Here is a 17548-nt window from a genome sequence, read left to right on the forward strand (position 1 = left end):
TTTGTTTCTTTGGTGAGAAATCTGGTTTGATTAGCTATATATTTTCCCTCATATATGTTTGGTTATATACATTTGTTTTTAATTGCTCTCACAATTTTGAACTTCATTATGAACGACAAAACTCAATCTATCAAGTATTTAATGTAACTGCGTTTACAGGAGCACAAACTGAGACTTCTTTTTAAATTGAAACAACCTCGTGTCAATTAATCTATGTGTTTTGTGGTCATATGCATGGTTTTAGTTGTTTTTTTAGGATTAGAATACTGGAAAAAAAATTGCACAAATTTTTTATATAATAAACTATAAAATATAAGAGTATTTTATTTCAAACTTGCATTTCGTAGAATTTTTTTATAAAATTCAAATTACCAAAAATTAATTAACAAATATTAACAGAAACACACGGCCTTGTAGCTAGTGTGCTGCTTCATATTTGTTTTTTTATAATGTAACGTTACTAGAAGATTATGGCAGATTAGTGAGGTCCTGAGGTACTGATCAGTAATTAAACGCGAGTTCCTTAATTATTTGAATACTAGACCTAATGATCAACAAGTTGATCTGTGGATATTCTCCTAATTAAAATTGTTGGAGGAAGATTTCTACGTTTTATTTCATCTAATAATTAAATATTTGTATTTGGTCAAAATTCTAGCAATTATTTTTTCGTGCTTGAAATTCAAACGACTTTTACTTAGAGGACTAGTCAACATAAAATCACGTGAAAACATGGTAGAGAAATTAATATTTTTGGCATTCAAAGGAGAGACAAACCAAAGTGGTAGTCCCACATAGAAACTTTGTCTTAGGGGCATGTATCTGGATGATTCTTACAATCTCTATACTTAAACATGGAAAGGAAGTGGTTGAAGTTTCAAAATGGGAGTCATCAACTAACTTGAATTAATTAGTCATTACATTATTATTTATGAATAAAAATAATAATAAAAAACTTCATTTCTATGATATGATGTTGGATATGTTTTTCTTTTAGCTAGGGTAAGATGTCCATGACAAGTTGATTACTCCATCTACGAAAACATCACATTCCAGGTCATTCACACTGAATTCAATATTTAATTTAGTACTCAAATACTTGGGGATCAAGCACATACATATAATATATATATATATATATATATATATATATATATATATATATATATATATAGTCAAAGGACATGAATATTAATTATATGAGTCACGACTCTGAAAGGTTTTTAATTTTTTTTAATTAAAAAAAGATTTCATTAATCAGTATAAAACTGGAAATAGATTCTGAGAAGAGCTTTCTCATATAACTATATAAGCTTAAAGAAAAGACAACTATATATTGCTTATCAAAAAAAAAAAAGCTTAAAGAAAAGACAACCTCCCACCAAAAATACAAACCTGCACTCACCAAAATAATCCAATTTAAAATAATCCAATTTTAATCACCCACCAATTGAAACTAATATACCTGGACCCCAAAAATTTTGAGACATAAAAACACATATTGCCATGTTGATCCTACAATGGGAGAGCTACCCCACTAAACACCTGAGACTAATCATGTGTGAAGACCAATCTAAAAAAGTATTGATTCATTTATACTTAACTTTTTTTTTCTATTTCATTTATACTCATGTTCTTTTCATATATCCTTTTTCTGTTCCTATCACATCATTTATTTCACAATTATCAATTGTAGAGATATTTGACTAAAAAAACTTTCAGTATATAATTTATTTATCTATCTTTTATGATACATTAATATTGAATCCTTATGTCAATAAAGTTGTAATGAGTTGCATGAATAAAAAATTGTAAAAATAAGTGAATTGATCTTTAAAAAAAATATTTCACACCAAAATTTCATTTACAGCTAGAGTTATAAAAAATGTGAGAGAAAATAATAATAAAATATGTAATATGATATAAAAAAAGACATTTTTTTTTTGATGGGGAAAAAAAAGACATATTTGAATAAAAAGTGGATGGAAATAAATGAGAGAGTTTGTGTGAATATTTCATAACCCTGATGAAGATGTTTGAATCAAATTAATACTTTATAAAATTCTAAAGAAAAAGTATGGAAGTCTCATTTTAAGTTAATAATTAGTTTGATAAGAATGTTTGAGAGATAACCATTTTTGTTATTGAAAATATAAATAAAAACGCATCTAATATTTCTCATGTAAGAGAAGCAATAATCAATATAGAAAATTACCACAAAATGATATGCTTAAAAAGTTTTTAGCAGGAAATGCATGTTAGGTATCATCATCCTATTTTTAGAAGAAATGTTTGAAAATTAAAAATAGACTATGTTATGCTTTATTGAGACGGGATTTTCTCAACTGAGGTTGTTTGAATATTCGCTAAAAAATATAAAAATTGAAAAAAGTATCCGGCTCTAATATACGGATGGAGATCATTTGTTCTAAAATGGTGTCTCATTTTCTGTTTGAATAATAATTATTTCACACTCTTACACTTCCACCTTTACGAGATAAATGAGAGAGAAATAAGAGATATGATAGATAATAGATGATGTGAGGAAAATACGAGAAAGATAAAAAGAAAAATAAGTGGAATTGAAATGAAAGATAAAATGTGACGTGAATGTATCATAACTCATTTTTAATTGAGATGACACAATTTAATTGACGAGACAAAGAATAAGGCATCATTTAGACATAGATAACCTTGAGCCCTAATGTACATTTGGTGTCACTTGCTGGTTCAATAAAATGTGGTCCAACAATGGATTTCCAATAATGGAAGTCCAAACTATATCGCACGAGGGTATGCATCTTCTCAAGTAGATAAGTGCTAGAAAGAGACCACATCCATGGTTATGTCACCATAGAGAATTCAAACCCTGCCCGCAATACGTGTCTCTTGTGGATATGACAGTGACTGCAACTTCTCTGCTCAATCGTTGACTATCATTACTTGACCAGAAAGAAAGTTACCACTTCAATAATACTCAAAGAGGGGTTGGCGGCTATAGCACACTGCTTCCGGGAACCTTCCTCACTGCAAAAATGGATCATCTATAAATTCTATATGAAAGTGAAAGAGTATAACCCCAAATCATCGAACACACCTTCATGCTCGGAGTCTCCAAGGTACTCTGCAACAAAACTTGTACTTGGCTTTGTCCGCAGTTAGATTCATCAATGTTTTGTTTTCACTCTGATTGATTCTTCTTTGTTCTTTACAATTCATGGATATTATTATCCAAAACTCCTTGCTTGTTGTTATTCTCCCTTTGTTCCTCTGTTCCTGTTCTGTCTTTGGTTCCATTAAGTGATCAAAGTTTCTTAGTTTCATTGCCAATTGTTCCTGTTCTGTTGTAACAATCTAATCTTTTGGTCCAGTTTTGGTCTGAGCTTTCAATATGCTTACCCCAAACTCCTTTCTGCAAGATCTACATGGTCCTAACTCACTATTTTCGGATCTGAACCCAGTAACAAATGGGTTTGAGTTCGATGATAATTCATCTTCTCCTTCTTCTGGCACAAGCTCAAGTGGTGATTCCTCTGATGTGAATAGATTTTCCAATCCTATTCTCAGATACATCAGTGATGTTCTCATGGACGAGGAGGATGACTTGGAGCGCAAACCCTGCATGTTGCAGGAATGTTTAAAGCTCCAAGCTGCTGAAAAATCCTTCTATGATGTTCTTGGCCATGAATATCCTTCATCCAAAGATGAAAACAACATAGACTGCACATACCCAGATGGAAGTTTTGCACCAAGTGTTAGTTTTGAGAGCAATAGCAGCTGCACCACTGATAACTCATATGAATCTGATTGGGGAAACATTGTTGGTGATTTTGAATCTTCTTTGCTACCCCCACAAACCCCTATAGTTGACTCCCTAGAAAATACCAACAATTTAGATCCTTTCCCATTTGGAGAGTCACAGTCTGGTGGCCCTTTTCACAATGGAACCTGGGGTGTCATTCAGAGACTGATGATTGAAGAGGGCTCAGAATCACAACCCAGAGAAAAGAGAAGTCATCAGATAGATGATACTTCTTATGAACAAGAGGGAAGAGAAAGCAAAATTTCAGCTTTTTCTTCTTATATTTCAGAGTCAGCAGAGATATTGGAGGAGGTACTGCTTTATCAAACAGGAAAAAATCAACCTCCCCTTTGTGGTGGTGCTGCTGAACCATCTTCACAGAAAGTTGATTCAGGAAGATCCAAATCCAATGGAAAAGCATCGCGGCGTTCAAAGAAAGGATCCACCAAGTTGACAGCTACAGCTACAAGTGTGGATTTGTGGACACTGCTAACTCAATGTGCACAAGCTGTGGCAAGCTATGACCAAAGGAATGCAAATGAAATCCTCAACCAGATTAGGCAACACTCTTCACCTTCAGGCGATGGACTCGAGCGTTTAGCTCATTACTTTGCCAATGGCCTTGAGACAAGGTTATCTGCTGGGACACCATCATACAAATGTGGCCTTGATGAGGCAACTGCTGCAGACATGTTGAAAGCTTATAAGCTATTTGTAACCTCATCTCCTCTGCAGAGAATGTCAAATTTGTTGACAACAAAAACTATTCTCAAACTAGTGAAGAATGAGAGCAGTGTTCATATCATTGATTTTGGCATCTGCTATGGCTTCCAATGGCCTTGCCTCATCAAATCACTCTCAGAAAGACATGGCGGTCCTCCAAGGCTTCGTGTAACCGGAATTGAGCTTCCTCGGCCCGGGTTTCGGCCGGCAGAGAGGGTGGAGGAGACTGGGCGGCGACTGGAGAACTACTGCAAGAAGTTCAAGGTTCCATTTGAATACAACTGCCTTGCAAAGAAATGGGAGACTATCAAACTTGAGGATCTCAAGACAGACAAAACTGAAATAACTGTTGTTAACTGTTTGTATAGGATGAAGAACCTGCCTGATGAAATTGAGAATGTGAACTGTCCAAGAGATGTTTTGTTGAAGCTGATCAGGAAGATCAATCCAAACATCTTCATCCATGGGATTGTCAATGGAACTTACAATGCACCGTTTTTCCTGACTCGGTTTAGGGAGGCACTGTTCCATTTCTCATCATTGTTTGATATGTTTGAGGCTAATGTGGATCGCGAAGACCCGCAAAGGGTGATGCTTGAGAAAGCGTTGTTTGGAAGGGATGCCATCAATGTGATAGCTTGTGAGGGGGCAGAGAGGGTTGAAAGGCCTGAGACTTACAAGCAGTGGCAGATTAGGAACAGAAGAGCTGGGTTCAAGCAAGTCCGGTTGGATCCCGAGTTAGTGAAACAAGCCAAAGCAATGGTGAAGAGGGAATATCACAAAGATTTTGTAGTGGATGAGGATGGCAAGTGGGTTTTGCAGGGGTGGAAAGGGCGTATTCTGAATGCTATTTCTGCTTGGGTTCCTGCTTAAGCAATGACCAAAATGTGTTTAGTATAACTTGTAGTGCATGTTTGGAAAATCTTCCAAACAATTCTGGGGAGAAGCTCGTGTGAGTAGTTTTTGAATGTCAGAATTGATTCTGAGGAAAGATAATCTGATCCAAACATACTAGTAATCCAGTAGTAGGCATGTTGAAAATATGCAATGAACTTCCCTGAAAACGGCTTTGCTACCACTTTTTTTACATGTTCTTCAAATTGTGGCTATGTATATTCCTGTTTGACGCTAGCACACACTTCAAATTGAACAAAAAAATTCTTACGAATTGAGATAAAAGCCTTTTCCCATTGCTTTTAATTATATTGAGATAAAATCATAAAAGTCAATTCATATTACACTGAACTTGTATCCAAACACGCTTCGTGACCAATTTAGTAGGATTTAGATTTTCTCAGAAATCTCAGAGTTCTGTGCATTACTTGTCACAGATTCGGAATATGCTTAGGAAAAATGTAAAATTTAGGCTAGGTTCATTGATGTGAGATATCCTTCAAAGCATAAAATGTAGTGCTACAATCAATGATTAAGTTTTTACTACTCCATAATTTGTCATAAATGTAAACCCATAAAAAACAGCTTAATGGAACCATGAACATAGTACAGATACAAAAGCCCAAGACCTGAAACAATCAAACCTAGCTCAATCAATCAAGAAACTCATCTATTATGTTTGATAGAAGATTGTCTAAGAACATTCCAGTCTAGCTTATCTCCAGTCGGTTTTCTGAAGGAGCCCAAACTATTTTTTGACGACGAACCATGCTCATTCTTGGGTGATTTATTAGGATATGGTGCTTCATGAATAACTTCAGACTGTTTCCTTTTAACATTGCCATTAACATCGTGACTCCTTTGGTTTGTGTCAGCACTTTCTGTACCTTCTACTGAAGAGCTATTTTCTCTGAAACAACGCAAGCAGAACAAAATTCAAACTCATTGAGTGACAATCGGAGGAAATCATTTCAGTAGTTGTCTGTTAATGAAAGACAGAGGCATTAAGTGTACTAGAAACTAAAACCAATAAACAGTTTTTAACTTTGTTTTGGGTGGAGGGGGTATGGAGAAACAAAATCAGATATCAATATGAATGGTTAGGGGAGAAAAAAAGAACCCACCTAAGAGAGCTATTTGCATTTTGATTTTTCGAAATGTTAGTTTCAGTTGCTGGCTGACGGAGTCTTGCTTCTTCCTCATTTAATTTCTATAAATGCAAGCAATTGGCATTAAAACAGAATTTAAAGATAGAACACACCATTTAAATTGACTAGGGGAATAAGGGAATAAAGCTTTGAAAATATTAATATCTTCAAACTCACATCAACAGAGGGATTAAAACTTTGAAATGACATTCGACCTTTAACTGCTCCAGGATGGGGATCACCTTCCATTACAACAACACTACATACATACAAATTTTTAAGAAATAAAAACAGACAACAAATCAGCAGAGAATAAAACAACTGAAGACAAGAGGCAATTATATTCCAAAGTTGTAAAATTTCGGTATTGTTTTATTTAACTTTGCTACTTTAATGAAAGATACAGAATAAGTTGTCAAATTTAAGGGCTGTATAAGGTAACAGTAGCTGTGAAATTCTTATTAGCGGTTACAGCACACCATTTCACAATTTTGAACAAAGAATTGTTGTATAAAGCCTTATTCATTAATTGGACTCTTTTGGCAACACGAGCAGCGATCAAGAGAAACACATTCCATAACAAGGTTATAAATAAAATAGAGCAAACTCAGCAAAGTTCTTCCAAGCTTGAAATTTGAAGTGATACTAGCCTCTAAGCAATACTAACACCGACCGAAATTTTACTCTTAAGCGAGGAAGTCACTTTGTTGAGATTTAAATAATTCCAAAATTTGTCAAGTACCAAATCAACTGTTGTGATAGTATCCTTCACTCTTTAAAGTGGCTTTCACACTTTACATGAGCCAAATCCCCCATACTCATACACCACAAATGATTACTATAAGGAACTCAACTTCAGAAACTCAATGGAATAATTCCATTCACACTATCTTAACTTTTAAAAAATAGATTAAATTAAGAAGAAGAATTTATACGTAACATAGATTCAAGTGTGTTTCAAATTTATGGTTTCGATTTTTGCAAACCAAATCAGCTCAATATGCAATTTTAGATAAAAAAAAAAAAAAAGACTTTCCCATTGGGATCAAATGGCGATCCATTAAGCGGGGAAATCCTAATCCAATTAAAAAAAAGATTATGCCGTAAATTTTACAAGATCGGACTAAGAGGGTCAACTACCCAGCAAACCCTAATATTTAAATACCGTCACTGTATAATTGTTGAAGAAATTAAAGTTAGTTTCCTCAAATCTTGAATTTTGAAGAGCTAGCCTACAATTAATACCCATACCCCATACATTACAAATTATTACTATGAAGAATTTCAACTTTCAGAAAATTCAATTGTTTTACCAAAAAGCCTGAGTTATTATCATAAAACGGAAACCACTAGGTAAATGACTACTCTAATTCTCTTCATAGACAACATGAGTTTCAACTTTCAATTGTAATTTTGATCATTCATATATAACAAAACAAGCCCAAGTAGACAACAACCAAGCCAGAATTCAAAACCCCCATGCAATTAAAATAAAAAAACAGTTCGCATAATTTGAATTAAGTGAGAATAAATTACCATTTTCTAGTAATAAGAGGCGTGGATGCACCAAAACTGACATCAGGTTTGACCTCTTCCTCTTTGGGTTTCTCCTCTTTCGGCGCTCCCCTTTGCATGAACTGTCGAAAATCGAAAACAGAACAAGGAAAAATTGAATTGTAAGTTTCAGAGCTAAAATTGAATTGAATCAAACAACAGTGAGTTCAATCCCTCAGAGTCAAATCTCACAAGCAATTGAATTCGAACGATAACAGCAACGAGGGTGTGAGTGAGTTTGTTCGATTGAATTATTACCTTCAAGTTCTTCAGCGTGTTGGAAAGTTCTCGCTTTGCCATTGTCACTCCCAATTTCGTGTCTCAGATCTCTCTCTCTCTCTCTCTCTCTCTCTCTCTCTTCCTCAGTCCTACAACTACAAACCTGCAGCTTTAACCTTAACCTAGAAAGGTTTTCCAGATTTTTGTTGCGATGTCTTAACATTAAGCAGGATTAAATTTCTCGAAATGACCAACATGTCCTTGGCTAGAAAAACACCTGTTATGTTGGGCCAGCCCAATTACCAGTATTTAGCCCTTGATTGCCTTGGTAAGTCAAATATTAGTCTCTCTTTTTAGCATTTTATTGGGTGTTGCGTCTTTTGGTACATCGGAATGATAAATTGCACCCGAGGATTTCTAATGGTAGGAACTTATTTTGGGACTTAACTCAATTTTTGTGGGCCCAAATTGCCACATAGGATTTAAGACACTCATAAGGTCTTCATGCACATTTCACTCTAGTGGTTAAAATCTTATTTTACTTTTTAACTGGACCCACAGTACCCAATATATTTATATTATTTATTTTCCTTCCTAATTTTTACTTTGGTTATGGTATTGAAGGAGAGAAAAAAAAAATTATTTTATTTAAGATCTCACATTTGAGAGTACTTGAGCTAAGGCACGGATCTTAGCTTTTGCTAAGATCTCATGCCATGTAGGATAGCTCCAATGGTGAGATCTAATAAGATCCGGATCTTATTTTAAGGTCCCAAAATAAGGACTCCATTGGAGATGCTCTAAGGGATTGATCTTTGGATCCCCCCACCCAACTTACATATCTCTTAGCTCTTATCACTTGAATTATCATTCGGGGATTGTGTCCTCAATATTAGTCTGATGTAACAATTTGATTGATTTTATTGATTGAAATATATATACTCAATTTACCGCCAAGTGGGTTAGTATAGTGCTTCAGCACTTTATTTCCTAAGCAAGTGGTTAGGATTTAGATTTCAACTCTTGTGAATGAAAAAAAAATCATTGATTAGTCATCTATTGCTTAATGCGCCTGCTAGGGTTGAGAGAATAGTCACATAGGTAACGATTGTGAGATACTTTAGTAAAGACAGAAAAAATATGAACTTTACAATCCAATGAAGCATTTTTAATCATATCATAGTTGTATTAGCGACGATGGTGGTGGAGGATTTGATTTCTAAAGATGATGGCATGGTGTTCACGTGAGTGGTGGAACAGAAGACCTATTCTAAAAGAGGACTTGAAGGATGCAATGGCCATCACGAGAAAATGAGGCAAAATAACGAATCGTGTGGAATGTGAGAGAGAGCAAGGTTTGTTTCCATCTTCGAATGAATCGCAACTGACAGTACTGTCACTTCTTAGCGAGGAAGAGAAATGCAAATAAGGGTCCAGTCTATGGTAGAGCATTGTGCGATGTCCAAGATGAAGCGATAGGTAGTTGCAATCATAGTGACATGGCGATGGCTCCGTGCACGATGACGGTGAAAGGGCTCTAAAATGGGGTAAAGTGAGTGTGGAAGGAAATTAGTGAGAAGGTTAATTTTGTAATTTGATTTTTTTGTGGTTAAGATAATGTGTGTGTTTAAGTATAACTTAATCTTAATCATCCAAAAATATTAATCATATATCATCCGATTATGAAAAGTTTTCTTATATTGTGATTCATCTATTGAGCACTAGAGACCATGATGGACCAGGATCATAATAAACCGCAAGTGAAAACATATAAATAACTTTATATTGTACTTTGTCACATGCAAGAGCCCAACTACTTACCTTTTGCTTAAATTTAATTTTTATTAGAATAATATGGAAAACAAGGGTTGAACTATAGGCCTTTTACTTTTATTCAAAGAGGTTAATCAAATATCTAAAAGTGGGTGAAAACATGAATAATTTTATAATATATTTCTTTGTTGAAAACGAGCCAACCACAAAGATTGCCTATTTCAATCCATTCACCGGTTCTAAAGCAGAAACAGACAAACAATGAAGTCATGTATATTGAATGTAAGTCATCAAATGCTGCTTCACGTAGACCTTCTGGAAAGCTTATGTTTCGGTCAAATGCAACTACACCATGCATTCAAATAGTGCCTAAGTTGATTATTAACTGCAATACCTTCTGGAGAGACAGAAAAGTTGTCCTATATCTATGGTTCATGAACATGATTTCAAGTCTTAAGACATGATCATCTTTCATAAGTCAAACTAACCAAATTTTCCCCTTGTCAAAATAATAATTTCTTACAAGAACCCTCCCTTGCAAAGTTAATCAGTTTTATTGAAAATTCAACCATTCTGTTCCTTATCTTTCAAAGTACTTCCTTCACTTTAGATGAAACAAATGCAGAAAATTAACACCTGTCAGACTATTTTTTGTGGTGATTTCTTTTAAAATGCTGAATATATTCGAGCCAAAATGACAGAAATTAAGTCAGAATACACTCTTTCATCACAATCTAGCTCAATGTTTTCTCAGTCACATATTAGTTATTATCTCGTGAAGCCAGGAAATCTCACATCTGATTGCACCTGCATAAAGCAGAATTTAACCATCCTAAGCCTCATTGCGAGTTTTACCAAGTGAAGAGGGAAAGCTAAGCTATCTTGAAATCAACAATCACACATTTAAGCATTCAAATTACTTCTTGTTAGGCATGCTACTCAAGTTTTCAATGCCTGCTTTATATATGGTGTGCATTTGCCTCTTGTTTGAAATAAATCTCTTCCAAAAGGAGAACCAAACATGGCGAATAAAAATGCATTTATATAATAAGTAGTTCGGATTCTAATAACAAGTACAATGATCAAAGTCAGATAACAAGACAGTGCTAGACACCAAAAGTTCAGAAATCAGCTAGTTAAGCTTTTACTGCCGTTTCAACAGAAACCTTTCTAGTATACTTGACACTTTCAGGCTTCCCATTGGCGTCCCACAGTTCTGGAAATGCCTCCTTCATATTATGGATACTTTCCAAGGCATGATCCACTCCTGCAGTTCGAACGGAGGTACCGACCTGCATGAATGTTCCATTTAGATTTCACATTTAAATTCAAATTACATCAGAAATGATTTTAGTAGTGATATGCGTTTCGATCATATGCTAAGTGAATTTCAAATTATACTTTCTTAAAGCTAACACTGATCTAATGTAAGAATAAGAACATGCACATACATAGATTGTCTAAGTTCAACAAATGTATACTTGAAGTTCCATTTAATTTAATCATATGAAAAGCTCAAACATAAAAGCTTTAGCATTAACGGATATTATATCCACATAAAATCGAAAGTAAGAGCCTGTTTGGAGCTTATCTACTAGAAAAAGTACTACATAAACTCCAATAAGTGCTTTTTGGTTTGCATCCAAACGGCTTCAAATTCTCCTTATATGCCACTCATGATGATTTTGTAAGGGTCACACTGTCACCTCTTTCATTACCATCAAAGAAGGGAAAACAAAAGTAAGTTCTTATGACTAGTATTCTGTTCGTTCGTTAAGAAGGACTACTTACCAAGACTGTGTGGAGGCCCAAGGATTTGCCCGTCTTTATATTGCGGATACTGTCATCAAAGAACAACTGCAAAAGCACAATAAATTAATAATTTGATTTCTTAAATAATTGCGCATGATCAGAAAGATTATGATTGGTGACATAAACTGCAAGAACCCCATGACGAAAGTCAAATCAGAATCAGAAGTTAAGACAGAAGGGAAAATCCATGGTCAAACTGTTACTCAGGAAAGGGTTAAAGTTCATACTGTTTTTTTAGGGTCAATATTTGCCATCTTGAAAACCTTTTCAAATGAATCTTGGGAGGGTTTGCAGACAACCGGGGTCTTTGGAAGCACGATATCAGGATCAGGCTTGCAAATGTACTCATGGAAATTAAAAATTCCTTTGGAACTTGGTTGATCACTACCATCTTTATTGTCAGGAATATCTAAGTTCTTGGAGGGATTCAGAGTTTCAAAGCTTATGATTCTTTCAAAGCAACCCTCCAGTCCAAGCCTGTGAAGCGCTCTGCTAGCATGGGCATCATCAGAGTTAGTGAAAACCTGGAAAAACAAAACATGATAAATCCATCATGATGAAGAGAGAATGTGATTGCTACTCGATCTGGCCATCAAATTAGAACGAAGAAAACTTACAATTCTTCGAATAGGCAAGCTCAGCAAAATTCCCCTCAGAACAGGGTCAGGTTTCAGTATACTATATGGCAATCTCCCATGGACAAAGCTGCTCAACACAAAATAGTTTTAGATCCTCATTCATGGTTTCAAATGATGTAAATAAACGGACAAAATCACAAATATGTAAAGACTAATTAATTAAGTACCCATGAAAGTCATCATAGTCAAAGTCATAGCCAATTGCCTGGTTAAAAGGAACGAGACAAAATGACTGATTAGTTCACCATGGCCTCTTAATAAAAAATGAAACAAAATGCCTCTTTTAATTAAGTTCTACCTTGAGACCAGCCATTGTCGTCCCATAAGTTTTATACAACGAAACACACAATTCAGGAACTATACCATCCTCTATCCCAAGCTTTTGAATCATGTAATCTGAACAGTGCATTAAAACAAGTAAATTCAGTGAAATCCAAACACATCCAAGTCATCACGACACATTATGCATATCTCCAATTTGTTAAACCAATTACCTCGAATGTTTTTTGTCACATGTGCTGATAAACCAGAACTAAATGGATAAAGGGTATCATCAAGATCTGGAAACGTTTAAAAAAACAACAAATTAAACATAACCGGCAGTGCACAACAATGAATCATGTAATGTAATAGTGAATAAAGTGAAGGCTTACCAAATAGAAGACAATCATATTTGGGGTTTGAAATTTCCTGGAAGTGATCCCCGTTTTCCATTATAGACTCTAGTACTAGATCGACACGCAGGAGAAAAAGAAGTGAGAAGAATGAAAATGCATGAATCAAGGGTTCAGATACAAGGGCAAATGAGAGTGAAAATACTAAAGTGAAAAGTGAAGGAAATTCAAATCATCAAGCAATGGTGAAGTGGAAAAGCAAGAGATTGAGAGAAAAACGAAACTTACTGTGATCCACGAAGTGTTGAAGAAGCAGATGGTAGAGAATGGAGAAGAGAAGTAATGGTCGGTTGATGTTATAGGAAATGGCGTTGAGTGAAAGCGATTGTTGTGTGAACTGAAGGGAAAGGAACAGAAGCAAGATCTTATTGACTTGTACCACGTGGTCCACTCCTAGGTTTACACGTTTCTTTGTCTCCAAGTTTCTCGACATGTACTTTTTTCCCCTTTTTTTTACTTGGAAAAAAATTCTTTACGTCGACTGAATTATTTGAATTGATTTTCTTTTTATTAAAGTTTACGTCGACTGAATTATTTAAATTGATTTTATTTTAATCAAAGAATTTAAAATTAGGAAATTATTATTACTATACATGTTTTTTTAAAAGCAGATAAAAAAAAGAAACACACAAACAAAACAATCAAGATAAAAAAGTATGGAAAAACTAGTTTTTTTTTATACATCGGAATAGAACAAAATATAACGAAAAAACTACAGCACTCTTTTAGAGTCTTGGAGTTGCAGCTCTTGCGATGGGTTAGTCAGCAACCGAAAGCCTGCAACTCTGTCACGATATCCTTGCTTTGCCATCCAATCTGCAATGTTATTGCCCTCCCGGGGAATCCAAGAGAGCTCCACCCAACAACCTCTATCAAGTAGGTTGCAAATATCCTGAAGAAGAGCAGCTTGCCCATCATGGACTATCCGATCTCGCTTCACCAAGAAATTCACTAGCTCTTTACAATCCGATTCACAAACAAGCTTGCGAGTGCCTTGATTCCACGCCATTGAGAGGTCATCTCGAAGAGCAGAGGCTTTAGCAGTAAACACATTCCCCTTCTCTTCGTGGCTCATGAAACTGCACACCCATATTTAACTTCATGAGCCCACGAGCCGGAGGGGACCATCGAGTACGCATCCACGCGAAATCAGTATCCAGAATGCCAGGCTTGAGGAACTGACAAAAGGAGTCATGATCATGGCAAACATTCATCCATGCCCCTTCAATTGTCCAAGGCTGCTCATCTAGGCACATGCTGCACTGTGTGACACCCTCTAAACCCCGCGTAAACATTATAGTATAAATCAGAGTAAAATGCATAACACAGAGGGTGTCACACTTATTCTCCTGAAACATAAATTAAAACACATGTCATGCTCATAATAAATATATAAATAATTTTTCAACTTTAATGTCATAACATCATATGCATAGCACAACGGATTCATTTTTCAACTCCAAGATAAAACATAACCCAAAAATAAATAAGAGAGTTCATAAAATAACTCTTAACATCAAGGTACAAAACTAAGCGTTTCCCCGGTGTTACATAACAGAGCATGACTCCCCTAACTAAACCATAAATGAAAGACTAGCTCATCCAACTAACCCTCGCGAGAAGCTCCACTATCCTCGGTACCTGAGCTATGTCGCATAGAACATCATTCCAACAGAAGGGTGAGAACTCATATCATATGAATAAGCATAATAATAAGTAATGCGAAAGCTTATAAAAATTATCCATAAATTTCTCATACATAATTAAGAAAATATATCATAAAATTTAATATAATCAATTAATTTTCAAAGTATGCCAATACTCCATAATCATAGCTCAGACAAAACAAATATAAATATTGTCAATTACCACAACAATAAAATTCTCCAAAGATATTGCAGTTAACTTTAATTAACATCAATAACTCCCTACAGTAACTTATATGACTCAAGTGTGACTCCGTGCAAATGTCTTTGGTACCAAAGTTGTTATCCTTAGCGGTATCACCGCGTCCACTCCAGACATATAACCACCAATAAAGCCCTCGCTCTAGGCTTTAAAACCACTCCAGTTTTGGGACAAGTCACTAGCCTCCACGAGAACTAGCAAACATTGTCTCTTGACAACTATGCAGTGTATTGTGCAAAACTCAACTAACATATGCATATCCAGACCATCTCCAAGTCTTATTTAATTTAGCATATTCATCACCAGTTGCACAAAACACATATTACATGTTATCAATTATACAACTTCCAATCACAACAACTTAGCATCTCAAACATAACCTCAATTCAAAAATGACACCATATAAAGATTATTAAAAAAATGTAAATTAAATATAATTGACTAACTAACCTAACACAAACCCAACTTAAATCCCAAAATTAACCTAACGATTAATCCTGTTTTTATCCTCCTCACTTTTGAATCCTTTCATTCCATCACCACTGTTGATGCTACGGGCCACTACCTTCATTTGGGTGATGCCACCATATGGCTTAAATCTTGTCTAACTTTAAGAATTATATACTCCACTTCTTTTTATAGCAAAATTTATAACTTGGCTTAATTGCACATTTGCTCCATCATCTTTCATTATTGTGCAATTTTCCTCCCTCATGTTTAAAACGAGCGAATTTACTCCCTCATATATGAATTTGTGAAAATTAGCCCCTTCCATTAGTGAGCCGTTTGAAGATTAACGGAGGTTGCTGATGTGGACGTCATTAAATGACGTGGCTCTGACATTTTTGCCACTAAGACTCCATGTAAGTAAAAAAAACAAAAATTCAATAAATAAAAAATTTCATTTAAATTTAAACAAATCCTAATCATCATTATTATTAACTCTCTAATAAATCCTAATCACCATCATCTTCATCTTCTTCTGCCTATCAAAAAAAATCTTCATCTTCTTCTATGTTCAAACCCAGAAAAATTTCCAAACCTAGATAAATAATCTCAGATTGAATCCAAAGCCCTTTGTTCCTTATACAAAATCCCTTCATCTTCTGTACCTGACGTCTCAACAAGTCCCAAATTCACAGATCCAAATCCGAATCTGAAACTATGTTCATCTCCATCATCTTCATCCCCTTCTTCAAATTCCAGAAAAATGAAAACATAAACACAAAATCTTGATCAAAGTCATCAGACCCACCATCACCGTCCTCTCCCCTCTTCATCAGAGCCACAAGACTTGGCCAAACAGAAAGAAAAAAATCAAAGCTTTCTTAAATCCAGAATTCTTCTCCTCCTCCGCACCTCAAAATCATCAGTCACAACCCAAAATCAACCTTCCTTTGAGTTTTGGGTATCGATCTGGGTTGGAAGCGATCTCTGAGCTTAGATCCAATGGCTATTCGCGATGGATGAAGGAGGAAAATCTGGGGTTCTGGGTCAGACCCACTAACATTCGGACGAGGTTGATGAGACTGGCGGAGGAGGACGGCGAGGACTAGCAGAGGAAGACGGCAAGGACGATGTTGATTATGAAGACGGTGATCTTGTTCCTGGGTGCATATTAAAAAAATTCAATCTTTCAATGTTTCTTTATTTGGGTTTTTATGTGAATTCAGTTGTGGTATATATTCAGATTCGGAAAATGGAAGAGTCATTTCAAATCCGGAAGTCACACAAACCGGTGGAGTTGATAAAATGGGTAATTAAGTACTGATTTTTGCACTTGGCTTGAAAAATCACTTCTTTTCAAGTTACTTACTGGAAGTTTTGATGTTATGAAACTGTTGTGCAAAAAAACGTGGAGCTTGAGTAGCAGCAGCACTGTGCTTTAATTTTAAGTTGGTTGTTGAATTAAATTGTTTTATTTATTTTCTTTTTTATTTACTTATGTGTCTAGGCGATATAAATAGTAAAGTGGTGCAGAAGAAAGGTTAAGGTGGTGTAAATAGCAGTGCCACATAAGCAATTTCGTTTAATTTTGGATGACAACTTAACGGAAGGGGCCAATTTTCACAAATTCATACATGAGGGAGTAAATTCGCTCGTTTTAAACATGAGGGAGGAAAATTGCACAATGGTGAAAGATAGGGGAGCAAATGTGCAATTAAGCCTTATAACTTCTGTCACGTGAAGACCAACATGACCAAACAATATTTAACCCTATAATTAGTTAATTATAAGCTCTGAATATTGAGGTCAAAGTCTACCACAAATTAACAAAGGATAAAATGTAAATGTGCTAACCCCATTACCCATATTACATATAACCTTACTGTACCCAACCCTTGATCAAATATCGAACCAGCTAGTCCACTTCGTAGCAGCACCTTTTAAACCTAAAAAGCC

The 17548-nt window shown here is 35.2% G+C and overlaps 3 protein-coding genes across 3 annotated transcripts; 1 reads left to right on the top strand and 2 right to left on the bottom strand.

Moving 5' to 3' along the window:
• Positions 1 to 2900: 2900 nt before the first annotated feature.
• Positions 2901 to 5603, top strand: LOC130743415 (scarecrow-like protein 30). The gene has a single exon (XM_057595650.1). It carries the CDS (start codon positions 3392 to 3394, stop codon positions 5396 to 5398), a length of 2007 nt encoding a protein of 668 aa, XP_057451633.1. The 5' UTR covers positions 2901 to 3391; the 3' UTR covers positions 5399 to 5603.
• A 276-nt stretch (positions 5604 to 5879) lies between these two features.
• Positions 5880 to 8543, bottom strand: LOC130743418 (uncharacterized). Its single transcript, XM_057595662.1, has 5 exons — positions 8380 to 8543; positions 8104 to 8204; positions 6745 to 6826; positions 6544 to 6629; positions 5880 to 6329 (listed from the first exon to the last, which is right to left on the bottom strand). Exons 1-5 carry the CDS (start codon positions 8419 to 8421, stop codon positions 6086 to 6088), a joined length of 555 nt encoding a protein of 184 aa, XP_057451645.1. The 5' UTR covers positions 8422 to 8543; the 3' UTR covers positions 5880 to 6085.
• A 2592-nt stretch (positions 8544 to 11135) lies between these two features.
• Positions 11136 to 13616, bottom strand: LOC130743419 (uncharacterized). The gene is made up of 9 exons (XM_057595663.1): positions 13466 to 13616; positions 13217 to 13291; positions 13058 to 13123; positions 12862 to 12959; positions 12731 to 12768; positions 12543 to 12630; positions 12153 to 12449; positions 11905 to 11970; positions 11136 to 11405 (listed from the first exon to the last, which is right to left on the bottom strand). Exons 2-9 carry the CDS (start codon positions 13275 to 13277, stop codon positions 11250 to 11252), a joined length of 870 nt encoding a protein of 289 aa, XP_057451646.1. The 5' UTR covers positions 13278 to 13291; positions 13466 to 13616; the 3' UTR covers positions 11136 to 11249.
• Between the last annotated feature and the right edge of the window lie 3932 nt (positions 13617 to 17548).

This window comes from Lotus japonicus, chromosome 3 (genome assembly GCF_012489685.1).
Source record: "Lotus japonicus ecotype B-129 chromosome 3, LjGifu_v1.2".
In the NCBI taxonomy this organism is placed as follows: Eukaryota; Viridiplantae; Streptophyta; class Magnoliopsida; order Fabales; family Fabaceae; genus Lotus; species Lotus japonicus.